We start from the raw sequence: 27,584 nt of genomic DNA on the forward strand, positions 1-27,584 counted from the left end.
TACAAACACTACAAACACACATAGACAACTTCATCTGGGCACAAAAAAGACACAGGATAGCTCGACAGACTTTATACCGACCTAAAGCGAGGGCAGGGCTGGGACTCCCGAACCTCTACCATTACTACCTCGCAGCCCAACTGGCCCAGATAATAGCATGGCATACACCGGAGGGCACACATAGATGGGTTGACCTAGAGACAAAACTAATGCACACTGACCTCCCTCAATTTTGGATTTGGGTGCCTAAGCAAGACCGACCATCATTGCATACATCTTGCCCAGCGATCCTAAACTCCGTTAGGATCTGGGACTTGACAGCCACTAAATTCGCCCTGAAACATACACCCTCACTGCTAACTCCGTACCTACGAAACAAGGCGTTTGGACCCGGGCTGAGCGCACGAGACTTCAGGGGGTTAGAAAGCACAGGAATGCAAAGATATAAGCACATGTACACAGGGGACTCCTTCAAATCCTTCGAAACCCTACAAACTACTGCACCCCTAACGACCAAGGACGTCTTCCGACACATGCAGTTGCGGGACTTTGCCAAACACCCGGACATAAAGAAAGCAGCCCAGACCCCTATGACATTTTATGAACGGCTGTGCGACGCCGAAACGACCCAAAAAGGGATGATCACAACAATTTATGCTCAGCTCAGTGCCCCAGAAAGGGGAGCCACAGACCCAAATTACATACGCCAGTGGGAAACAGACTTGGGAGGAGCAATAGAAGGGGAGGACTGGGTAGACATATGGGAAGCAACAGCGAAGACATCAATATGTGTGCTACATCAGGAGCAAGCATATAAGATGCTCATGAGGTGGTACACCACACCTGCTCAGCTCTATAAGATGGGGAAAACGACGACAGACACATGTTGGAAGGGTTGCGGCGGCAAAGGCACCTTCATCCACATGTGGTGGGAATGCCCTGAGGTGACTAAATTTTGGAAAAGAATCCAATCACTGCTCCAAGAGGTCCTCACACGACACATAGACCTAGATCCCTGGGCGATCCTCCTATCCAGACCAAATGACTGCCTTTCTAAAAAAGAACAACAATTACTAAATAAACTTACACTGGCGGCTAGAAGGGCATTGGCACAAAAATGGCTACAGCCCACGGTCCCTACTGACAATGACGTGGTAGTTAAAATCAAAGATACTTATCTAATGGACAAACTGACTGCCCAAATCAGAAATACGGAAAAATCATTCCAAAAAATCTGGCAACCATGGGAAATTTATACCAACGAATAATTCCAAAATAACTGAGAATCGCGAGCTGCGGCTCGGCGTGCTTCTGCCTGCCGGGCGCCCCAACGAGCAAAATACCTCCACCTCCTATAACTACCCCCCCCCCTCAACCCGTAACTCACACCCTACCCTACCCCACCCCCTACCAGAACGACCGCTCAGTACCTCAGCTGGTTTGACATACCAGACTAACAAGACAGTCTCGACTGGGTAGAATAGGACGCTAAGATGTAAAAGGCGAGAAGCAATTGTGTTACTGTAACAAGAACCACCTCGTAAACGCAGACGCTCCTCGCCCACCAACAGAATCCCAGACCCATATAAAGTTAACTGGTACATATGTTGTGAAATGAAGTACTGAACTTCCATGACCATGTCAATAGTCGTATATGTTTAATTTTATTTTTTTCCTTTTCTTGTATGTTTGAATTTGATACTTGGGCTACCAACGCCCGGATAACAGAAAACCAGCGCCGAACGGCACAATCCTTTATATTTATATGTGACAACACGATATACATCCTGTTAAAACACTGTATAATATGTCTTTAAAAGGCCCCTGCGTGGGCCACCTACTGTATTTTTTGTTGCCGTTAAGGATGCTGGAACAAAAATAAAGAAATTAAAAAAAAAAAAGATTGGTTAAATAAATCTGTTAATGGTTTTGCTAGTACACCACTAAGCTTGTAGCAGAGTGCAATATTAGAATCCACGATCTCCGCTGGTATTATCGGTAAATCCACAGTCAGCGCTGAAAAGTAAGGCAATATCCCCAATCTTCCCAATAACCGGACGAAACACAGTCTGGGAGTCAACTAGCAGCTTTATTCAGAACTTCCAGTATTTATGCAAGTCCCCATGCAAGGGGTTTCCTTACTGACAAAGCAGGGGTGATACAGTAAGGGACTACATGGGGGACTTAACATTTGATACATTTCTCCCATCAGGCACCGCTGCACGAGAGGGATACTCCCACTGAAATATACGGTTAAGTGGATTATCTCCTCGTGCAGCAGAACCGGCATTTTACATTAAAATTTATAACTTGAACAATATTCGTTTGTTTGGCATGAACAGCCATTTGGTAGATAGCTGGGGTCTGCGGGTACGTTTCGGAAATACCGCTCAGATCCCAGCTAAACTAACCGAACGCCATATGAAATACACTTATCTATTCAGTTCGTATAAAAAGTACCGAACGTCAATGGGTCTCCTAATAGAAGAAGACCGGAGCTCCCGAACCGCCTGGAAGTACAGCGGTGTTCGTGCCGTCGAGTAGCCGTTTTTAGTTCCATGCACTCGACGACTCAAGGACTCAAACACCGCTGGGGGAGACAAAGGATTCAAGTTGGCCGACCGCCGCGTCCACACCGCGACCACCTAAGAATCCACTTAATTACCGATTGCAACAATGTTGCAACCGGGTAATTGGTGCCACATGCCTCTAAGTGTGTGGGCTTGCGCTCAGTACCTAATTCGTTTCACGAACAGCCGGTAAAGTTGCGGTTCGTGAAACGACCATTCAAATGCTAGCGGCTTTCGGCTGCTAGCATAGGAATACCATAGACGTACATGCAACCATACATTTACAGGCAGAATACAAAGTACATGTAATTACAATATATTAGCAGTTTGTAGGACAACCTTTAGGGAACTATTCCCGTAGTCTGAAGTGGCTAGGTTTGCCACAAAGCTCTTTTAATAATTTTGGGTGTATTCCATCAGGTCCCATTGACTTGTCTTTACTTTTGAGCATTGAAATAGAACCTCTTCCTCTGTAAACTCACGTGTAATAAATGACTCATTTATCCTTTTTCTTAACTGAGGTCCCTTTCCTTCATTTTCATCTGTAAATACCGAACAAAAATATTCATTGAGGCAGTCAGCTAGACCTTTATCCTCATCTACATACCTTCCTTCTTTTGTTTTTAATCTAACTAATCCTTGTTTTACTTCTCTTTTCTCATTTATGTATCTAAAACGAGTTTTATCCCCCTTTTTTATGGACTGTGCTATTTTCTCTTCTGTGTGTGATTTGGAAGCTCTTATAACTTGCTTAGCCTCTTTCTGCCTAATCTTATAGATCATTCTGTCTTCCTCACTGTTTTTTTTTTTTTTTTATAATTACTAAATGCTAACTTTTGGTTTTTTACTATTTTGGCCACATCTGTGGAGTACCATAGTGGTTTCTTGCATTTTTTGCTTTTACTGACAAGGCTAATGCAATTTTCTGTTGCCTTCAGTAGTGCAACTTTGAAATAATCCCATTTCTCTTGGACTCCATTTAAATTGCTCCAGTCTGATAATGACTCCTTTACACATATTCTAATTTTAGAAAAGTCTGTTTTTCTAAAGTCTAAAACTTTTGTTTTTGTGTGGTGTGACTCAGTCACTGTTCTTATATTAAACCACACTGACTGATGATCACTGGATCCTAAACTTTCACCTACAGTAATGTCTGATACCAAATCTCCATTTGTTACCACTAAATCTAGTATGGCCTCTTTACCAGTTGGCTCCTCAACGACTTGTTTTAGAGACAATCCCAGTAGGGAGTTTAGAATATGTGTGCTCCTGGCACAAGCAGCTATTTTTGTTTTCCAATTCACATCAGGAAGATTTAAGTCACCCATGATGATAACTTCCCCCGTCATTGTCATTTTAGCTATTTCCTCAACCAGTAGATTATCTAATTCTTCAATTTGTCCTGGGGGCCTATAAATCACACCTACACGAGTTACTGTGTGATTACCAAATTCTAACGTAACCCGAACGGACTCTATGTTCGCCTCACTAACTTTTATTAGGCTAGATTTTATGCTATCCTTCACATACAGGGCCACCCCTCCCCCTTTCTTGCCTTCCCTGTCTTTTCTATATAAAGAGTACCCTCTATATAAAGAGTACTTACAAAGATAGAGCAGGCTAACTCCTATGACAACAGTGTAGGTGGTATGATCCCCACCTAGGATTCTTTGTAGTTCGCAGGTATAATGCTTTGATGCTAGGTTGTTTAAAAAAATAAGATAATAAAAGATAATGGCACAGGTATGGAAGTGACCAAAATCTATTTCTTAATTAAAACAACAAATAAGTACATCCAATTCCGATTTCAAGTACCTTAAAAGACTCTTGGAATTATATATGCTTACTTTTACTGGCTGTCTTGAGACACAACTTTACCTTTATTGTACATAAATATATATACTGTATATTCTTTTCACCATACTATTATTGTATTTTGACGCAGCCTTACCCTACCTTTCTTCATTTATTTATTTTTTTTAACTACCTACAAGGGCGCGAGGGAACCCTTATATAAGGTTGCTGCCTTAACCTGTCACGATTCGGGGAACCCAACACGCTAACACACACACACACAGAAAAAGTGCTGTACCGGACCTTAGAGTGGCCGGGCTAAGCACACAGAGAATAGTCAGGAGACAAGCCGAGTAAGGGGAACCAGAAGACAGAATAACGAGAAACAAGCCGAGGTCAAAGGGTAGGAGAAAGTCACAAAGTCAGATTAACAAGCCAGAAAGTACGTAACCAGAAAACACAAGTTCAGTATCAATACTAGCAAGCAAAGACCACAACAGGGCACTGAGAGACAGAAAAGGTAAGTATTTATATCCTTATCTTAATTCTGATTAGATAACTTCCAATCAGAATTAACAATCACACGTGGGGGATATCTATACCCCCCACTGTGATTGTTGCGCTGTAGCTTTAACGCCGGGTCACGTGAGTGACCCCGGCGTTCTGATATCAGTGCCGGCTCCCAGCGTGCAGCGTTAGACATACTGCCGCTGGGAGGAGGAGAGGAGGACGCGAGCGGTGTGTCAAGGGGAGAGGACGCCGCTCGCTGACCGGTAAGGGGGGAGGGGACCACGGGCGGCGACGGACCGAGGGTGAGTGCTGCGAGAGGATTGCAGCCTCCCCTCACAGCTGCCTGCGGAGCCCTGACAAACCTAGTACTTTCCATCTGGTTTAAATAGCATATCCAGAGTACCATTGGCACGACCAAAGTGGGTGTGACAACACTCAACCCTGCGTACACCTGTGATTTGGTAGAACGCCTGCTTCTTTCCACGACAAGCCAGGAGAGCGCTGTTCGGTAGGATTGTTCTATAAACTAGGCGAACAACCGCTTCCTATGAGCCAGGGGAACCGTTCAACTTTTTGTTTATTTTGGAACTCCCGAAAGTGACCGACTGCTACCACTGATTCTCTGGAACTGATTTGGGCAGACGCCATGTGTGCTGTCAAAACTTTACCCCTGTGGCGATTATGCGAATGGGCTATACTCACCTAAGTCTCTAGCATTTCGGGAGTTTGTGAACTAACGTACTTCACAAGGTACGTGAGGTTCGTTAAATTTGGTGGGAAGCGACGGGATCTAACGTTTGAATGGACCACCCAAACGAGGAATAGCAGTGAATGGCCCAGCAGTGCAAAAGCCTCAAGCGAACAACGCTGAAAGACCTGCTGGAGGCTTGGAGTCGGTGAGCAATTAATAAAAAGAAATCAGCGATCATAGCCAAACTGATGGAGGGCGACCAAGCCAGCAATGCAGCGGTAATAAGCAGAGAAGAGGCAGAGTTCCAGAGAGACGTGAGATGGGGCTCAGTATGCTGGGACCAAATCCCCCACAGGAGCAGATTGTCCAAATTATGGAGCAGGTCACAGCGACAGCATGGCAGTCCAGAATGGACATGTACCCAGAAGATGCAGCATTACTACTGGGAGGGCAGTAATGGAGGGCAGTGCAGAAAGGTGAACTATGCTGCATTTAAAAGCTTTGTAGATGGGGAGATGGACATGGATGCCTATTTGCAGGACTTTTAAAGGCAATGTGCACTGGAAGACCTGGGAAGAGACATGTGGGCAGCCATCCTAAGCAGCAAATTTTCCAGCAGAACAGCTGAGATTTACCAAGCAGTACCCGACTCAGACATACATAATTATGAGCGGGTAAAGGATATTTTGTTGGCCCGGTACGCTGTGACACCAGAGGCCTATGGCAGGAGGTTTTGAGGGCTCAGGAAGAATCAAAAAAAATATTTTGCTGAGTGGGCTTTCTGGATGTACCGGGCAGCCAATAAATGTATGCAGGGCAGCCAGGCATCCTCGTTGGATGATGCTTTACAACTGCTCCTGCTAGAGCAGTTCTTCGATCACACACCTACAGAGATCCGGGACTGGGTGAGAAACTGTAAGCCTGGAAGCATGAAGGAAGGAAGCAACCTAATTGGCTGATGAATACCAGGATGGCAAAAAAGTAGAACCCAGCAGTGAATGACCCCCATTCAGGCCGTCCTATCCGGCGACAAGCACACCACCCAAACCAGCTCTTTTCACACCTGCAACTACATCAGCACCCTTCCTACGCACTGGGCCCTTGTGCGGACCAACAAGATCAACAAGAATGTAGCAGTGAGGGTGGCAGGAGACGCCATCCACAAACTCCCAACTGCCCAAGTTCACCACAACTGGGGCTCGGGGGCCAAGCATCTGGAGGTCAGCATTATGAGTGACCTCCCCGGTAAAGTACTGTTGGGGAACTAACTGGGCTGCCTGACTTCACACTTCACCGCTCCCTACTCAGATAAAACTTTACCACGAGACTGACCACTAGTCTGCAACCCCGCAGGGGAGAGCCGATGCACCCCGAGGACCCTCAGGTAGAAGCCTATGTGCCGAAAATCCCACCCCGTACTGGGGTAGCCCCCAAGGTTCTGAAAGTGAGCAGAGGGCCGACCCCACACTAGAAGGGTATAGAAAACAGGCAGGGTCCCCTCAAGGAGATATCAAGCAGGAGAGGTTTGAGTGGGAGGTGGGGTTGTTATACAGGGTTATAGGGAGAACAGGGAACGGAGCAGCGCAAGTGGCTAAATGACAGCTAGTAGTACCCCACAAATGTTGGGCTGCGCTACTTTAGTTTAGCCATGATATTCCCCTAGCAGGATATCTGGGTGTCCAGAAAACAAAGGACCAGTTAACACAGACGTTCTTTTGTCCCAGGATCACATGGGACCTGCAGACTTACTGCAGGACCTGTGATGTCTGCCAAAAGATAGGGAAGAGGGGTGACCATTTGAAGGCCAAGTTATAACTGTTGCCCATAATCGAGGAACCCTTACACCGAGTAGCGGTATACTTGATAGGCCTCGTTAGTAAGCCCAGCACCTCGGGCAAGAAATACATTCTTACTGTAGTAAACTACACTACTCGGTATCCAGAGGCAGTAGCCCTGCCTAATGTAGAGGCAGAAACCGTAGCAGAGGCCCTAGTTAAAATCTTTACTAGAGTAGGCTTCCCTCGGTAGATCTTGTCTGACTAGGGGTCCCAATTTACCGCAACTGTGACCCAGCAATTATGGCAGAGTTGCAGAGTAAAGTCCCTGTTTAGCTCTCCCTACCATCCTCAGACAAACGGACTCTGTGAACGTTTTAATGGCATGCTCAAGCAGATGCTTAAGACATTCACAGCCTTCTGTCGGCACTTGGAAAGGTTCCTTCGCCATCTCCTGTTTGCCTACCACAAAGTGCCACAGGAGTCCATATGGTTTGCATGCCTGCTTCTTTCCACAAGTCAGGAGAGCGCTGTTCGGTAGGATTGTTCGCACAAACAAGGCGAACAATCGCGACCTATGAGCCAGGGGAACCGTTCGACTTTTTGTTAGTTTTGGAACTCCCGAAAGTTACTGACCGCTACCACTGATTCTCTGGAACTGATTTGTTTTAAATATGTTTATTGTTATCATGTCTTGAATTCGTACATCAAACAGATTTTCATGAAAGCGAACAGTCGCCTACGCAAAGGCTTAAGTATCGGTATATAAGAAGAAATGCAGATTGTCGCCTGCGCCGAGGCAAATTGATCAGATCATATAAACGTACATAAACGTTGCAGGGATGCACATGTCTAAGCTTAAAACTAACACATGACCAGAGTATTCTGATATAACGTTTCAGCATTCATGTCCCTAAGGAAAACAGATAACAACCTGTGTCCGGCTAATTACTCAGTTACGGAAGCTGACAAAAAAAAAAAAAAAACTGTCTAATGTTTGACATACGGGGCCTATTCGTTTTTACACTGTGGTAAAGTACTATGTGATGTAGCAATCTGGCTATTAAGTATGCGGTTATGAACGACTTTACAGCCTATCATGCAGCAATCAATTATTATGTATGCAGCAATGAGTAGTAGCAATCTTTGGCCCCTAGGGGCATTATAGCACGGACTGCATATTTCTTTTGCATTGTACCTAACATGGCAATAGGGAACCAACATCAAATGTTCGAAATAAGTAAAAACTTAACATGCATAAAGAGTGTTTCTGAGATGTATTACCAGGGAACCTTTTTGAATGTCTAACTTTTTAGGTATAACGGATCCCAACATGTTAGCCTAGCAAACGCTTAATTTGCCGCCCTGTACAGTGCATTAAAGCTGAGTATGTATTAACTAAGGAGCAGTATAACGTTGAGCAGTAGTATATGGTATGAACATAAAGGGTATGAGCCTAGACAAAGCTTATACGTTGTTCCCGCTTATGCATGTCGTTGAAGTTAAAAAAAAAAAAAAAAGAAAAATGAAATAAAGATTAAATAGAGATATATAGTATAATAATTGTTCTCTTTTTCGTTTCTCCTCCTTTAAGCAGCTGATGATAGTGTAATGTCCTGTTGCTAGATTTATATGGTGTTTCCTGATCTAGTTAACGATAATTGGTGAGTCTCTCCACTGGAGGTGGCGTTGTAATGCCTGTTGGGGAGCACTGCCCAGCGTGGGGGTCCCTGGCCCCCTCTGGTATATCCGTGCCGTGGCTTCTTGCAGGCTTGTGCCCGGGGTGCGTATTTTGCCTAGCTGGTTATTCAGTGCAGGGTCCCTCCAGCTCCCCCGGTGTGACCAACCCCCTCTGTGTTCCACTCCAGGTCTGCTCTGGTCGGTCGGCCTGGGGACCAGCAGTGCTGTGGGCACTCAAGGACATCAGCAGTCCGGCAGACTCCCACCCCTGAAAAGTCCCTGGGCCCCTCGTCCCCTGCACCTCCCCATCACCTGCAGTTCCCCGTTGGAGTTCCAGCTCCGTTGTGCCTCACCCCTCTCTGGTCACATACTTGTCGCCGGTGTACGCCTCCCCGGCCACCGGTCCGCTGGGGGTCCAGCTCACCCCGGCTCCACAGGGCTCACAGAGCTGGGGGCATGCCTCCCTGGACCACCACCAAATCCAGGGGTTAGAGCCGGCTCCGTGCCGACCATTCTGCTGCCCGGAGGGGTTCATCTGTGGGATCAGTTTTCCCGGAGGGCCAGGGTGACCCCTCGTGACTCCCAGTTGTGCGTGCGGATGGCAGCCATCTTAGCTCCATGTAGGAAACGGCTCCCCAATGTGCAGGCCTTCAGCCTCCAGTCTCCGAAGATTTGACTCGTGAGCCGGGATCACCCCCGCTGGCCCGAGGGGGGGGGGAGCGGGGCCGGTTCTGGGCCCCCTTCTCTCCCTCAGCCACCTGATCTCGTGGCTCCTGCCGTCCCCGTGTGCGAGTAGGCCTCATGAGCTCATGTTGCTCCGGTTGTGTGGGTTGCACTGCGGTGGCTTAGCAGGTATCTCTGTATTTTGCTCCTGTGCCTTTCCTCGTTTAAAGCTTGTTTTTGCCCCTTCTCCGGGTGGGCTTTGGTGCGTTATTTTTGTGTTTTTAAGCTTCTGAGAGCCAGAGCTGGCATGGCTGGCAGCCGCTCAGCTCGGCGGCCCGGCCCGCCCCCTGGAACTGATTTGGGCAGATGCCATGTGTGCGGTCGGTCAAAACTTTACCCCGGTGGCTGTATTCGTGTGATATGAGCATTATTTGGATGTTGGGCGCTCAGATCCAGGCTATTTAGGGATATAATATTTGTGGGGGTTCCTATATGTGTTATATTTATTTTGGGGAATTTTAGGTTTTATATTTTGTACCTCTAGTGCCTGGTAGATAATTTTGTAAGAAAAGTACACTAAATTATCTCCCTGACACAGAGACTACTGGGCGTGTATTGGTCTTGTTTTGGGTGGGTTTAGCTATGTCTTTGTTTGAGACCCCATGCTGGGGTCTGTGTATACAAGTGGGCCATCTAGCTCTAATAAAACATTCATATTGTACCCTTCATCAAGTTTCGACTGATGTTTGGGCATGCAAACGACAAAGCGATTGATTTGCTCTCACGGCCTGCTTGGATTTCGGGATAGTATGAACTACAATGAACTAACATACTATGCAAATGAACTTACTTCATGAAGTACATGAGGTTCGTTACAGTGGGTTAACTACATTCTCCCCTTTTGGACTGATGGAGCTTCATAGAAAGAGTAAATCACAAATACCTGGAATGTTGCGTTAAAGGGACACTATAGTCATCAGAACAGCTACAGCTTATTGGATTTGTTCTGGTGAGTAGAATCATTACCTTCAGGCTTTAAACACTTTCTTTTCAGGGAAAATGCAGTGTTTACATTACAGCCTAGTGATAACTTCACTGGCCACTCCTTAGATGGCTGTTAGAGATCCTTCCTGGGTCATGGCTGCCTAAAGTGCATCCAAATATTCAGTGTCTCTTCCCTCTGCATGTAGACACTGAACTTTCCTCATAGAGATTCATTGATACAATCCATCTCTATGAGAAGATGCTGATTGGCCAGGGCTGTGTTTGAATTGTGCTGGCTCTGCCCCTGATCTGCCTCCTGGTCAGTCTCAGCCAATATGGAAAAGCACTGTGATTGGATCAGGCCACCACTTCTGATGATGTCAGCAGACAGCTTGCTGTTCTGAGGAAAACAGCATGCAGAGCTACAGCTTCAGGCTTGAATACAAGCAAGATTTTGCTATATTTAGGGATGCATTAGGGGCCCAGGGGGGCTAGATGGTGGTTTTAACACTATACAGTCAGGAATACATGTTTGTGATCCTGACCCTATAGTGTTCCTTCAAACTGCGATATCCATATGGGTTTGCTTGAAAATATGTTGTGTGTGTTTAACCCCTTAAGGACGTTCAGGCATTCCATGCTGTCCTCCACAGAGTGTGCTTTAACAATGTTAGAAAGGCATAGAACATTTTATAATTTTGGTGTGATCAGGGTTAAACCCAGGTATCAATCAATTCCTTGGGTTCCCCTCTGTCCACTGGGGCAATACTTAGTGGTCCCAGATTGACAGATGAGCTGTTTGCATACAGCCCGTTACATCCATCTAAGCCAACCCCAAAGGCTTTTGGGACACCCAGGATCTGAAAAGAAATTGACAGGGTCTCCTTGCTGATTGTGATCAGTGCTAGGCTTTGCAAGCTGCCTAGCACCGATGAGCTGCAGCATGACACAGTTCTCATGCTGCAATTACACAGTAGAGAGCACGCATAGAGTGCTCTGTGATTAGTGACATGGGAATTCCCTCTGCTAATTACATCATGTGTACTCTTTGCATTAGGATCAGGGGTAGAGGAAGAATTTATGCTGACATAGGGTTAAGGCTAATTTAGGGTTAGCAGTGTGGTAGTGTTAAGGTTAGGGTAGCAGGCCTTACCCTAGGTCCCTGGCCCACCACCTTTTACCCCCCTCCCCCCCCCCCACCAGAGTTGTCCTTCATAGGAATTTGGTAGGTATTGGATAGGTGCTTAGAGTTCGTGTAAACATAGAATTAGAAGGAGGGTTGGTGTAGTTAGCATAAGGTTAGTGTTAACTATCAAAAATGAATTTAGATCATAGACATATGAGGCATTTAACTATCAGAACTGATACGTGAATCTATTTTGAGTTATTTTTCTTTAGTTGCACTTGGGGAGTAAAGTTATTATTATCAAAAATTATTATAATTTTTTTTTAAACCTTGGTAAGGTATGCAATTGGGAAGAGGAATATCGGCAGTGACAGGACTGGTGACGCCGTTAATGGGCAAGTCTACCAAAAAAATAGGCGGACCACCCCTCTAAAAGACGCACAGCCTGTCTTGTTGGCCTTTACCAACCGCACCATGCAGGGATCATTGCTGAAGAATTCTCCAAATGATCCTAGAAAATGCTACACAGCCAGAGCACGTCTAAACTAAAGATTTCAGATTCCTGTCCCACTGTTGGGAGGCATGCTTTAAGGGATAAGATACATGATCACACAAAGGAATGCAAGATTTATATGTGAATGAAAACTATTGACAGTGCATTATTTTGCAATCTTGAAAGATTACTATTACTTTTTCTTTGGAAATATGATCGCTTTAATCTTTGTTGTTATCACAGTTGGCTGGTGTTGAAACATACTAGTATTGCAACACAGTCCTTGATTTTTTTATTTCCTTTTTTTTTTTTTTTTTTTTTTTAAAAGGAGCAGCAAAAAATGTGTTCATACATTTCCTAGCCAAACCTGTTTACTCAGACTGCAATTCACACCTCACTTACCCCACCCCTTTCCTCTCATTTGTGGATTAATTCAGGAAGTATTTGGGGATAATAAAATGAGCATGCTTTCTCTTAAATTTCCATTTCTCCGAAGACATTGTTTAACATGGATCACCTGTCTCTTCTGCTGTGTTCACTATTTATACCGACTTCTCTGCAGTCAATACGTAAGTACAAAACATACAATACAATTTCTAGTTCTTAGTTTGATAGCAGAACAATATGTTATTAGAATAAATGTGTCAGCTGCAATAGCAACATGTTTTCAGCTTGTGTTTTTCAGCCCCATTCAACTGGATTATTATTCAACATTGCTATACAGTATTATGTTTTTTAACTATTTGCAGAGGGAAGTATTGACAGGCACATAGAAAATGTCCAAATTATTCCACTAAAGGTACAGGAGTTCGGTTTGTCACTTGTGCCCACGAGATGCAGATGCATTAAATTCATTCAACAAATCCATCCAAAGCACATTGGTGATTTTGAAGTAACAGCACCAGATTCGTCCTGCCAATTTCCAGAAGTCATGTAAGTGAGTAGAATGTGTAGATTGTTTGCACAGAACAGCTAGGCATCGTTGGAATGAATTATATATTTGTATATAATGTAAACCAATCCATCAGGTCTTTAGAATTTTTTTTGAATGGTACTTTAACATCAAAAAATAAAAAAAAAAAGCCTAAAAAAAATGACAAACTAATTCATGTGGACAAAAACTAGTGTTACAGAGGTTACAATCTATAAAACTTGGTTATGTGAATGCAAAAAATTAAGTATCTAGTTAAACTTATGATGATGTGGAAATGCCACTTTGAGTTAATTTTTACTTTTAGTTTCCAGCAATTTTCAGTTAGTATAGCGATGGGATGTGGAGATAATATGATGGATGTCCGTTCGTATTTACATTTAAAGCACATATAAAATAGTTCGGAGGTAGCCAGCAACCTTCGAGCTCAAAACAGATTTTCTCTCTAGAGACAGTGAGGTTTCTTGGATTTCATTGGGATACAAAATTGGAAATCTATACCCAAACAGCAGTATCAATTCACCTTCAGAAATCACTGTACTAACTGGAAATCCATTGTGCACTTTTACGCTTTGATTACAGTATGAAGGTGATCACAGTAATACTACTTCGGTGTTGTAATTTAGCAAACATCTTTCTTTAGGTGTGAAAGAAGAAACATTATTCTTTTACTAATATTACAAGTTGTCAGTCTGTCTCCTGTGTATACCCGTTTTTTTTCCTTTTAATCATTTTCTTTTGTTGTGTATGCATATCGTTATATTTGACTATAACTAAATACAGTTTGGGTCAAAATTCCGCATAAGGGTTTTGAGTCAATTACTTTTTTATTAAGGAGACAATATAGGCACCAACTATAGTTGGCTTAAAGTGGTTTTGGTGTATAGATCATGCCCCTGCAGTTTCACCTCTCAATTCTCTGCCATTTAGGAGTTAAATCACTTTATTTATGCAGCCCTATCACATCTCCCTGCATGTGACTTACAATGACTTACAATGCTTTCCTAAACACTTCCTGTTTAACCGCTTAAGGACACATGACATGTGTGACATGTCATGATTCCCTTTTATTCCAGAAGTTTGGTCCTTAAGGGGTTAAACTTCCTTTATTGCACATTTTGTTTATTTTACTATTTCTTATATCCTGCTCTGTTGATAGCCTTATAGAACATACAAGAGCCTCCTGTGTGTGATTAAAGTTAAATTTACAGAGCAGGATATAAAATTATCTACAGCAAGCATGTCAAACTCGCATGCAGCCCACAAGGACCATCTTTGCGGCCCAGCGAGCCGCGAGTACATGCTGGTGTTATAGCAGAGTAGGCACCTGCTTTCCCCAAATTGCAGGTGCCTACTCTAACACTTACCCGGCCGGGAAGGAGGGCCAGCGAGGGAGCTCAGTGTTTCCGCTCCTCACTGCTCCCTCACGCGCGCAGTCTGTAGTGAAGCCGGGCGCCAGAATATGATGTCATATACCGGCACCCAGCATCACTAAACCGCGCGCGGGAGCAGTGAGGAGCAGATAGAAGCCCACATTGGCTCCAAAAGGTAAGAAGCAATAAAGAAACGTATGTGTGTGCAAGAATGTGTAAGTGTGTGTTGGTGTGTCTGTCAGTAAGTGTATGTGTCAGTGTGTGTGTGTGTGTCTGTCAGTCAGTGTGTCTGTATGTGTGTTTCTGTCTGTGAGTATGTGTGTGTGTCTTTCTGAGTATGTGTGTGGTTTAGTAGAGGGGGGACTGGGATTTAGTAGAGGGGGGTGCTGTGGCTTAGTAGAGGGGGGGTGCTGTTTTTTTTTTTTGATACTGTACTGTTTAAAATAAACCTACGTTTCTATGAAAATGTAAGGTATTTGTTTTTGCGGCCCACATAAACTTAAACCTTGTTTATGTGGCCCGTGCCAGACTTTGAGTTTGACATGCTCGATCTACAGCATGTTAACCTCTAACAGAGTGCAGAAAAAAGGGGGTGTAGGTTAGCGCTAATAATATATTGGACAGGCAGCGACCTTATAGAGGGTAACCCTCTATATAAGGAATACACAGTAAAAACAAAGAAAGGTTGCGCCAAAATTGAAAATAAATAAATCAATAAAAGATAAACGATAATAGTAATAAAAAATAATACAAATAATAATAGATAAGTTCCAATGAGTATCAGGAGTTCAGATGCTTCTAGTCTCTAATTCCACTGTGGGGGTGAATTCTCTTGTTGTAGTAGTTCACACCGTCTCGTGATATGGAAAACACAAGAAGAGAGGACCAATCGTGCGGAGTGTTTACAGTTAATATAGCAGTATTAAAACATAAGTATTACACTCACATTTAGATGAGCTATAGCCAGCTCAGGGTTTGTAGGCATATAGCGGAATATCCTCCGGGGGTTTTGTCCAACTCTCAGAAGAAGGAGATAAAAACAGCAGATAGTGCTCTCTGATGATATTATTGAGGTGGTGAATAAAATAAAATAAAATATACTCACAAGAAAAGTGCAGGTCACACTGCACTTTAAAGGTAGCGTTAGTGGTATAATCCCCACTTCAGGATATATAGAATAAAAATGCCAGGAAAATAGTTGAAATAATAAAAATGATAATAGTGTGTAAAAAATGATAATGGTACAAATATCTAACCAAAAAATCATTTATTTTATAAATAACACAATATAAATAACCATAACGCGTTTCACCACTGGGGCTTTATCAAAATGGTATAATAATATAATAATAATAATAAAGCCCCAGCGGTGAAAGGCGTTATGGTTATTTATATTGTGTTATTTATAAAATAAATGATTTTTTGGTTAGATATTTGTACCATTATCATTTTTTACACACTATTATAATTTTTATTATTTCAACTATTTTCCTGGCATTTTTATTCTATATATCCTGAAGTGGGGATTATACCACTAACGCTACCTTTAAAGTGCAGTGTGACCTGCACTTTTCTTGTGAGTATATTTTATTTTATTTTATTCACCACCTCAATAATATCATCAGAGAGCACTATCTGCTGTTTTTATCTCCTTCTTCTGAGAGTTGGACAAAACCCCCGGAGGATATTCCGCTATATGCCTACAAACCCTGAGCTGGCTATAGCTCATCTAAATGTGAGTGTAATACTTATGTTTTAATACTGCTATATTAACTGTAAACACTCCGCACGATTGGTCCTCTCTTCTTGTGTTTTCCAAAACACGAGACGGTGTGAACTACTACAACAAGAGAATTCACCCCCACAGTGGAATTAGAGACTAGAAGCATCTGATCTCCTGATACTCATTGGAACTTATCTATTATTATTTTTATTATTTATTATTATTATCATTTATCTTTTATTGATTTATTTATTTTCAATTTTGGCGCAACCTTTCTTTGTTTTTACTGTGTAACTGTCAGGATCGGGACAGGGATCCAACACGCAGAGTACAAACAGTAGCCAGATACGTATACCGGACCTTAGAATGGCCGGACTAACGTAAGTAGTACAGTAGAGAATGGTCAAAGGCAAGCCGAGGTCGAGGGTAACAGAAGACAGGTAAGCGAGAGACAAGCCGAATCAAGGGTAACAGAGATAAGCAGAGTAGAGCAAACAAGCCGGGTCAAAACCAGAAGGGATAACTAGAAAACACGAGCACTGAGTGACTAGAACAAGCTAGAACCACGACAGGGCAATGAGCTAACGAAAGAAGCACTGTTAAATACCCTGTTCAGATAAGTAGACACACCTCCGACGAGTCCTGATTGGTCCTGAACCAATTGAGTGACAGGTCGTTCCGGTTTGACGTCCTGACGTCACTTCCGGGCGTCATGCTATAAAAGGGAGTCACTCCCTCGCGGCCGGCTTTGCATGACCGGATGGACCGCGAGGAAGAGGGAAAACAGACCGTCCGGATGGATGAACGACTAAGTCTCTACCTCTCTCGGAGGTAGAGACCTCAGGTACCCTGACAGTACCCCCCCTCTCAGATACGCCCACCGGGCGGAAGGAACCAGGACGAGAAGGGAAGCGAGAGTGAAATGCCCTGCGGAGACGGGGAGCATGAACATCCTCCTGAGGTACCCAACTTCTCTCCTCAGGACCATATCCTCTCCAATCGACCAGATATTGTACTTTCCCCCGGGAGATTCGAGAATCGACGATGGAATTGACCTCATACTCCTCCTGACCCTCCACCTGAACAGAGCGAGGAGGGGCGATCGTGGAGGAGAATCTGTTACATACTAGTGGTTTTAGCAACGAAACATGAAACGAGTTAGGAATGCGTAAGGTAGTAGGCAAAGCTAGACGATACGCAACTGGGTTAATTTGAGTCAACACCCTGTAAGGTCCAATATACCGAGGAGCGAACTTCATGGAAGGCACTTTTAGCCGAATGTTTCTAGTACTTAACCATACTCTATCGCCTGGAACAAACACCGGTGCTGCCCTTCTACGTTTGTCAGCGTGTTTTTTAACCAGCATAGAATTGTGCAGAAGAATTTGTCGAGTCTGGTCCCACAACTTCCTTAAATTGGCAACATGAACATCAACCGACGGTACCCCTTGGGAAGAAGCCTCCGAAGGCAGAATGGAAGGATGAAAGCCATAATTCATGAAGAAGGGACTAGAATGCGTAGAATCACAAACGAGATTGTTGTGTGCAAACTCCGCCCAAGGAATCAGACCGACCCAATCGTCCTGGTGTTCAGAAACGAAACAACGTAAATATTGTTCAACCTTTTGGTTGGTGCGTTCAGCAGCTCCATTGGACTGAGGATGGTAGGCAGAAGAAAAATTCAATTTGATGCCTAGTTGAGAGCAGAAGGATTTCCAAAAACGGGAAACAAATTGGGAACCTCTGTCAGATACAATTTGGGAAGGTATCCCATGCAAACGAAAGATCTCCCTAGCGAATATCTCTGCTAATTCGGGCGAAGATGGGAGTTTAGGTAAGGGAATGAAGTGAGCCATCTTAGTAAATCTGTCCACCACAGTGAGGATAACAGTCTGCTTTTTAGAGATAGGCAAATCAACAATGAAGTCCATAGCTAAACAGGACCATGGCTTTTCAGGAACCTCTAAAGGGTGCAGAAATCCGCATGGGAGCAAATGAGGTTGCTTAGTCTTGGTACAAACCTCACACGCCCCGATGAATTCTTTAATATCTTTTCGTAGATCAGGCCACCAGAAATCTTTAGAGATCAAAGCATACGTCTTGCGAATGCCAGGATGCCCAGCCACCCTGCTGTTGTGGAAACAGCGTAACACTTCTAGTTGGAGAGTGCCGGGAACGAAGTGTCGATCCCCAGGAGTCTGTTTGGGCGCAAGATGCTGTAATTTCACGATCTCAGCAAGCAACGGAGAGTGAATCCTGAGACTCGTGTTAGCGATGATGTTACCCTTAGGTAACGGTTCATATTGACGAGACAAAGCATCAGCTTTAGAGTTCTTAGAACCAGGTCTATAAGTAAGTACATAATTAAAGTGAGTGAGGAACAAGGACCAACGAGCTTGCCTGGCGGACAGGCGCTTAGCCTCCCCAATGTAAGACAAGTTCTTATGATCCGTTAAAATAGTAACAGGGTGTAATGTCCCTTCTAGTAAATGTCTCCACTCCTTTAAAGCCTTAATGACCGCTAACAGTTCCCTATCACCAATGTCATATCTGCTTTCAGGACCAGATAATTTCTTAGAGAAGAACCCACAAGGGTGTAACGGTTTGTCTACCCCTAACCTTTGAGACAGAACAGCGCCAACTCCCGTCTCAGAGGCATCGACCTCGAGTAAGAACGGCAGAGTCGTATCAGGATGGACTAGAATGGGAGCAGAAGCAAAAAGTTCCTTGAGCGTCTTGAAAGCAACAAGAGCCTCCGTAGACCAGGTTTTAGTATCAGCCCCTTGTTTGGTCATATTGGTAATAGGCGAAATGATAGAAGAGTATCCCTTAATGAAGCGCCTATAATAGTTGGAAAACCCAATAAACCTCTGAATAGCCTTGAGTCCTTTAGGCAACGGCCAATCTAAAATAGATTGGAGTTTGTCAGGATCCATCTTAAAGCCTTCCCCAGAAATCACGTAACCAAGAAAGTCTATCTGAGACTGGTCAAAGCTGCATTCCTCCAATTTACAGTATAGACCGTGTTGCAGAAGTTTGTGTAGTACCTTTCTGACTTGTCTATGGTGAGTCTCAATCTCCCTAGAGTGTATCAGTATGTCGTCCAGGTAGACAATAACACAATCATGTTGAAACTCCCTAAGTACCTCATTAATCAAATCCTGAAATACTGCAGGAGCATTACAAAGTCCAAATGGCATAACTGTGTATTCATAGTGGCCATACCGAGTATTGAACGCCGTCATCCACTCGTGTCCATGCTGGATTCTCACCAAATTATATGCCCCTCTGAGATCTAATTTGGTGAAGATTTTGGAGCCCTTAAGACGATCAAACAACTCGGTAATCAATGGAATAGGATAGGCATTTCTGATAGTTATTTTATTCAAACCTCGGTAATCAATACAAGGCCTCAGCGTGCCATCCTTCTTTTTAACGAAAAAAAAAACAGCCCCGGCAGGAGAAGAAGACCTCCTAATGAATCCTTTTTCTAAATTCTCACGAATATATTCCTCTAGAACAGAGTTCTCCTGAACAGATAAAGGATATACATTACCCCTCGGGGGCATAGTACCAGGTAGAAGCTTAATTTTACAATCAAATGACCTGTGTGGAGGTAATGAATCGGCATTCTTCTTGTCGAATACTGCCTTTAAGTCTTGGTACAGGGACGATATCTGTTTCTCTGTGGACTGAGTAGAACTACCTGGTGTGTTAATATTAGCCAATGGAGAAACCTTGCGTAAACACCTCTCCTGGCAGCTCTGACCCCACGAGAGTATCTCCCCTAATTCCCAATCGATAATAGGGTTATGTTTCTTCAAACATGGATACCCCAGAACTATGGGAACAGAAGGGGACGAAATGAGCATAAGAGATAAATTTTCCACGTGTAGGATCCCAACATTTAAGTTAATGGGTATGGTCTCACGAAAGATAACGGGGTCCAGTAATGGTCTACCATCTATGGCCTCAACGGCCAAGGGTGTCTCCCTTAACTGGGATGGGATATTGTGTTTAGTGGCAAAGGCTTGGTCGATAAAATTCTCAGCAGCTCCGGAATCTATCAAAGCCATAGCCTCTATTACTTCCTTCTCCCAAGTTAAGGAAACTGGTAGCAGAAGCCTGTGATCTTTATAATTAGGAGTAGAGGACAAAATAGAAACACCCAAGGCCTGTCCTCTAGAGAAACTTAGGTGCGAGCGTTTCCCGGGCGGTTAGGACAGTTCGAGAGTAAATGACCTCTGGCTACACAATACATACATAACCCCTCCCTTCTCCTGTACTGTCTCTCCTCCTCAGAGAGACGGGTATAGCCTATCTGCATAGGTTCAGGAAGCAATGAGACCGTGGAGTCAGGACTTAGAAATGCGGGAGCTAATTTAAAGGAAGGTCTCCGGTTCCTCTCTCGAGTGTTCTGTCTCTCTCTTAAACGTTCATCTATACGAGAAATGAACGAAATTAAATCCTCTAAATTTTCAGGAAGTTCTCTAGTAGCAACCTCGTCAAGGATTACATCTGATAGCCCATTCAAAAATACATCCATATACGCCTGCTCATTCCACTTGACTTCTGACGCCAGAGACCTGAACTCTAGTGCATAATCCACAAGTGTTCGGTTCTCCTGTCTCAGGCGTAACAGTAATCTGGCTGCATTAACCTTTCTACCTGGAGGGTCAAAAGTTCTTCTAAAAGCAGCTACAAATGCGTTATAATTGTATACTAACGGGTTATCGTTCTCCCATAGTGGGTTGGCCCATCTCAGAGCCTTCTCAATGAGTAAGGTGATAATAAATCCCACCTTTGCCCTATCCGTAGGATAGGAGCGAGGTTGCAATTCAAAGTGGATACTAATTTGGTTTAAAAAACCACGACACTTCTCAGGGGCACCACCATAACGTACTGGTGTAGTAATGCGAGAAGAAGCACCTACAGTGGCTACCTCTAGGCCTGAACTTACAGGAGAGATAGGGGTAGTACGTAACTCCTCTGGTGGATTATTGGCACGAGATAATAACGTCTGTAGCGCTAGCGCCATCTGATCCATTCTGTGATCCATGGCTTCAAACCTAGGATCAGGAGAACCAAGCTGACTGTTTGTACTTGCAGGATCCATTGGCCCTGTCGTAATGTTAGGATCGGGACAGGGATCCAACACGCAGAGTACAAACAGTAGCCAGATACGTATACCGGACCTTAGAATGGCTGGACTAACGTAAGTAGTACAGTAGAGAATGGTCAAAGGCAAGCCGAGGTCGAGGGTAACAGAAGACAGGTAAGCGAGAGACAAGCCGAATCAAGGGTAACAGAGATAAGCAGAGTAGAGCAAACAAGCCGGGTCAAAACCAGAAGGGATAACTAGAAAACACGAGCACTGAGTGACTAGAACAAGCTAGAACCACGACAGGGCAATGAGCTAACGAAAGAAGCACTGTTAAATACCCTGTTCAGATAAGTAGACACACCTCCGACGAGTCCTGATTGGTCCTGAACCAATTGAGTGACAGGTCGTTCCGGTTTGACGTCCTGACGTCACTTCCGGGCGTCATGCTATAAAAGGGAGTCACTCCCTCGCGGCCGGCTTTGCATGACCGGATGGACCGCGAGGAAGAGGGAAAACAGACCGTCCGGATGGATGAACGACTAAGTCTCTACCTCTCTCGGAGGTAGAGACCTCAGGTACCCTGACAGTAACCTCTAATTGAAACTGAAACCATTTTTTCCATGCAGGCTGTGTGAGTCACAGTTAGGGGAGGTGTAGCTAGCGCTGCATAAACAGAAACAAAAGTGATTTAACTCCTAAATGGCAGAGAATTGATCAGTGAGACTTTTGAGGTATGATCTATACACTACATCTGCTTCAGTAAGCCAAATCTGTTTTGATGACCAAGGTGTCCCTTTAATTAACCAATTTCAATGATATTACATACAATGAATGCTTTTGAAGATATTATATAACTGCAGTAGCACAATGCTATGTTTATATATGCAGCATTATGGAGTTAAATACGTGCACAGTTGTATTTTTAATATGTCTTTTGCATAGACGGTTAGTCACAAAAAAAAAGATCCGGATCCGGCTGCCCCAGCACATGTGCCCGCTCTGACAGCATGTCAGAGCGAGCACATGTGCTCTGTATACTCACCTCCGCCTCCCTGCACTTCCGGGTTCAGTGTGAAGTGCAGGGAGACGGATCAGTGCTGATCCTGCCCCTGGTGTAAAAAAAAAAAAAAGTAAAATTAAAATCCCACCCCCCTTTACCCATTTTAATAAAAAATTAACCCCTTCCCTTCCAATTGATCACTGACTGCAGTGATCAATTGGCAGGAATTACTTTTTACTATGATCTGATTTTTTTTTTAACCCCTGAGGGTTAGTGCTTTTTTTTTAACCCTCAGGGGTTAAATTTATTTTATGAATTAATTTAAATATTTTAAAATTATAAATTTAGCTAGCTGGGGAGGGTGGAAGTTAGTGGGGGATTGGGGGATTTAGTGTTAGGCTAACTAGGGGTTAACGTTAAAAAAAGTTTTAAAATAAGCTTTAAAAAGTTAAAACATTAAGTTAAAAAAAAGTTTTAATAACGTTTAACCCCTTAAGGACCGGACTGTTTTTGAGATGTTGTACATTTGCGACCAGGCATATTTTTACACTTTTGTGGTGTTTGTGTTTAGCTGTAATTTTCCGCTCTCTCATTTACTGTTCCCATACAAATTATATATTGTTTTTTTCAGGACAAAAGGGGCTTTCTTTACATACCATTATTTATATAATCTCATGTAATTTAATTTTTAAAAAATGAAAAAATATGATGAAAAATTGAAAAAAATACATGCTTTTTGACTTTTATGTGAAAAATCTTTTACTCATCTACAAAAGCGAATGAAAAAAACTGCTAAATAGATTCAAAATTTTGTCCTGAGTTTAAAAATACCCAGTGTTTACATGCTTTTTGCTATTTTTTTGCATGTTATAGGGCTATAAGTACAAGTAGGATATTGCGGTTTCAAAACATAAATTTTTAAAATGTATCAATAGTGACATTGTAACACTATTATCTGTCATAAATCTCTGAATACCACCCCACATGTACATATTTTTTTAAAAGTAGACAACCCAGGGTATTCAATATGGGGTACGTCCAGACTTTTTTAGTAGCCACTTAGTCGCAAACACTGGCCAAAGTTAGCGTTCATATTTGTTTGTGTGGGAAAAAAGTAAAAAACTAAATTTAACGCTAATTTTGGCCAGTGTTTGTGACTAAGTGGTTACTAAAAAAAGACTGGACATACCCCATTTGCAATACCTTGGGTTGTCTTCTTTTGCAAATGGTATGCCATCATGGGGGTAATTCTCATTCCTGGGCTACCATACGCTCTCAAAGGCAACGTAACCAACCTGGCCATTTTCAATGTAAAAATATTTGACCCATATATTTGACCCTGTAACTTTCAAAAACGCTATAAAACCTGTACATGGGGGTCCTGTTCTACTCAGGAGACTTTGCTGAACACAAATATTAGTGTTTCAAAACTGGAAAATGTATCACAACAATTATATCATCAGTAAAAGTGCTGTTTGTGTGTGAAAAATGCAAAAAAAGTAACTTTCACTGACTATCATCGCTGTGATAGGTTTTACTGTTTTGAATCACAAATATTTGTGTTCAGCGAAGTCTCCCGAGTAAAACAGTACCCCCCATGTACAGGTTTTAGGGTGTCGTAGAACGTTACAGGGTAAAATACAGTGATAGCAAATTAAATTCTCTGGACTTTCGGCCTGGGTTGGCAGGCAGGTCCCTTAAATTGCAATCAATAAAATAACTTAATTATGTAAAAATATTACATAAATATGCACGTAGAATTTAAATATATATGCATATTTATATATTTGAAGTCTACGTGTATATTTATATAATTATTTATGTAATTTTGTATATGGACATATGAATAGTTCGTATTCTTTTTATTTATTTATATGTACATAGATATATATACAATTTCATTCTAAGTGTATTTTGATATAAATATATATATTTATATCAAAATACAGTTAGAATAAAATTTCGTATAGATATAATTTTTTTTAAATTTGTATTATTATTTTTAATTTTTTCATTTAATTTAAATTACTTATTATTTGTATTTTATAATAATATATATACAATATATATAGTTATTATATATATTATATATATATATATACACGTGTGTAATTTAATTATAAGTGTATTTTTATATTAATATATGTACATATTAATATAAAAATACACTTGGCATGACATTGTATATATGATATATAGACATATATTATATAGGTATAATATATGTCTATATATCATATATATATATATATATATATATATACACACATATATAATAATATTTTTTTTATTAACTTAAACTTAATTTTTTTTTATGATTTTACACATGCAGGGAGACTGCCTGTCAGCACAGACAGTCCCCCTGCAGGCAGACACATGGACACCTATTGTGACCATGTGGTCGCCCTGTTGAGCGATCACATGGCCACAGGGGTCCTAATTCGCCATGGGGAGACTGTCTGGGCTGCAGGCAGTCTCCCCACAACGGGAGCAACGCCGATCGCCGCCGGGGGAACGATGGCTATCGGGTAAGTACATTGGACCGTTAGGACGGTTCAGGACCGTCACCGGTCGGCAACGCAAAAATGCCGATGATGGTCCTGAACCGTCCTCCGTCCTTAAGGGGTTAAGTAAAAAATACAAAAAAATAAACCCTTTACCCAGTCCAAATAAAAATTAACCCCTTCCCTGCCAGTCGATCACTGCCTACAGTGATCAAAATACAGATCACAGTATTATACTGTGATCTAATTTTTTTTTAACCCCTGACGATTAACTTTTATTTATTTTTTAACCCTCAGGGGTTAAATGTATTTAATTAACTAATTTAAATATTGTATAATTAAATATTTTGCTAGCTGGGGTGGGTGGGAGTTATGGGAAAATGGGGAATTTACTGTTAGTGCTGCTTACTGTTAGTTAGGGGTTAACGGTAAAAAAAAAAAAAAGCTTAGAAAAATGTTCAATCTGTAAAAAAAAGTTTTACGAAAGTTTAGGAAACTTTAAAAAAATTAATAAGCAAAACAAAAGTTTAAAAAATAGTTTTAAAAAGTAAAAAAAGTTTTAAAACGTTAAAAAATACATTTAATAACGCTCATTACCACTACACCTGGTACAAGCGAGCGGAAAAATGATCCCACGCTAAGGTTCAAAATATGCCTTTTGAAATACCCTGGGATGTCTTCTTTAAGAAATGGTATGGCTTTATGGGGTATTTGGATTATATAGCCTGGTAAAATACTTTAAAATGGGACATGGGCACAGTGTAAAAATGTAAAGTTTGAAAAAAAATGGAATGGCTGTGTCCCAAATGTGCCCGTCCGATGTCCACATATACCTGGTAAAGGTACATACGGGCAGGGGCGGACTGACCGGTCGGGCACTTTGGACATGGTCCGAGGGCCCGGCCGGGAGGGGGGCCCGCCATCAGGGGGCCCGCCGCCCCTTTAAATGCTGCAGCCGCCTGAGCACTCTCTTAAGAGCCTCAGGCGGCTGCAGCTTCTCACCTCCCTTCCCCTCCCCTGTAGCGTGGCCGAGCTGCTGTGCGGTCCGCGGAGCCCGGCCGGAGTGATAGGAAGGTGCTCAGTGTGCACCTTCCTGTCAGTCTGGCCGGGTACAGGAAACAGAAACACCTGTTCCGCGCGGAACAGGAGTTTCTGTTTCCTGTACCCGGCCGGACTGACAGGAAGTTGCACACTCAGTGTGCACCTTCCTAACACTCCGGCCGGGCACCGCGGACCGCACAGCAGCTCGGCCACGCTACAGGGGAGGGGAGGTGAGAAGAAAGAGGGAGGGAGGAGGGGGGTGAGAAGAAAGAGGGAGGGAGGAGGGGGGTGAGAAGAAAGAGGGAGGGAGGAGGGGGGTGAGAAGAAAGAGGGAGGGAGGAGGGGGGTGAGAAGAAAGAGGGAGGGAGGAGGGGGGTGAGAAGAAAGAGGGAGGGAGGAGGGGGGTGAGAAGAAAGAGGGAGGGAGGAGGGGGGTGAGAAGAAAGAGGGAGGGAGGAGGGGGGGTGAGAAGAAAGAGGGAGGGGGGGTGAGAAGAAAGAGGGAGGGGGTGAGAAGAAAGAGGGAGGGGGGGTGAGAAGAAAGAGGGAGGGGGGGTGAGAAGAAAGAGGGAGGGGGGGTGAGAAGAAAGAGGAGGGGGGTGAGAAGAAAGAGGGAGGGGGTGAGAAGAAAGAGGGAGGGGTGAGAAGAAAGAGGCAGGGGTGAGAAGAAAGAGGCAGGGGTGAGAAGAAAGAGGCAGGGGTGAGAAGAAAGAGGCAGGGGTGAGAAGAAAGAGGGAGGGGGGTGTGAGAAGAAAGAGGGGGGTAAGAAGAAAGAGGGAGGAGGGGGGTAAGAAGAAAGAGGGAGAAGGGGGGTAAGAAGAAAGAGGGAGAAGGGGGGGTAATAAGAAAGAGGGAGGGGGATAAGAAGAAAGAGGGAGGGGGATAAGAAGAAAGAGGGAGGGGGATAAGAAGAAAGAGGGAGGGGGATAAGAAGAAAGAGGGAGGGGGATAAGAAGAAAGAGGGAGGGGGATAAGAAGAAAGAGGGAGGGGGTAAGAAGAAAGAGGGAGGGGGTAAGAAGAAAGAGGGAGGGGGTAAGAAGAAAGAGGGGGGGTAAGAAGAGAAAGGGAGGGGGGTAAGAAGAGAGAGGAAGGGGGTTAAGAAGAGAGGGAGGGGAGTAAGGAGAGAGAGGGGGGTAAGAAGAGAGGAGGGAGGGGGATAAGAAGAAAGAGGGAGGGGGATAAGAAGAAAGAGGGAGGGGGATAAGAAGAGGGAGGGGGTAAGAAGAAAGAGGGAGGGGGTAAGAAGAAAGAGGGGGTAAGAAGAGAAAGGGAGGGGGGTAAGAAGAGAGAGGAAGGGGGGTTAAGAAGAGAGGGAGGGGAGTAAGGAGAGAGAGGGGGGTAAGAAGAGAGGAGGGGGGAGTAAGAAGAGAGGAGGGGGAGTAAAAAGAGGAAGGGGGAGTAAGAAGAGGGGGGAGGGGGGAGGAAAGAGTAAGAAGAGGGGAGAGGGGGTAAGAAGAGGGTGGAGGGGGGTAAGAAGAGGGTTGAGGGGGGTAAGAAGAGGGTGGATGGGGGTAAGAAGAGAGGGAGGGGGAGTAAAAAGAGGAAGGAAGGAGTAAGAAGAGGGAGAGGGGGAGGGAAGAGTAAGAAGAGGGGGGAGTAAGAAGAGGGGGAGGGGGTAAGAAG

The 27,584-nt window shown here is 43.6% G+C and overlaps 2 protein-coding genes across 2 annotated transcripts in view; one reads left to right on the forward strand and one right to left on the reverse strand.

The window, feature by feature from the left end:
• RASSF4 (Ras association domain family member 4) overlaps positions 1-27,584 on the reverse strand; it is a 289,543-nt gene that overhangs the window by 164,533 nt on the left and 97,426 nt on the right. The gene's annotated exons all lie outside the window — the stretch shown is intronic.
• LOC134575319 (C-X-C motif chemokine 9-like) overlaps positions 12,636-27,584 on the forward strand; it is a 46,222-nt gene continuing 31,273 nt past the window's right edge. The window contains exons 1-2 of the mRNA XM_063434597.1: positions 12,636-12,855; positions 13,036-13,219. Of these exons, the coding sequence (XP_063290667.1) occupies positions 12,795-12,855; positions 13,036-13,219 (245 nt within the window). The 5' untranslated portion in view covers positions 12,636-12,794. The remainder of the gene's footprint in view (positions 12,856-13,035; positions 13,220-27,584) is intronic.

The sequence above is a fragment of the Pelobates fuscus genome, chromosome 10 (genome assembly GCF_036172605.1).
Source record: "Pelobates fuscus isolate aPelFus1 chromosome 10, aPelFus1.pri, whole genome shotgun sequence".
Lineage (NCBI taxonomy): Eukaryota > Metazoa > Chordata > Amphibia > Anura > Pelobatidae > Pelobates > Pelobates fuscus.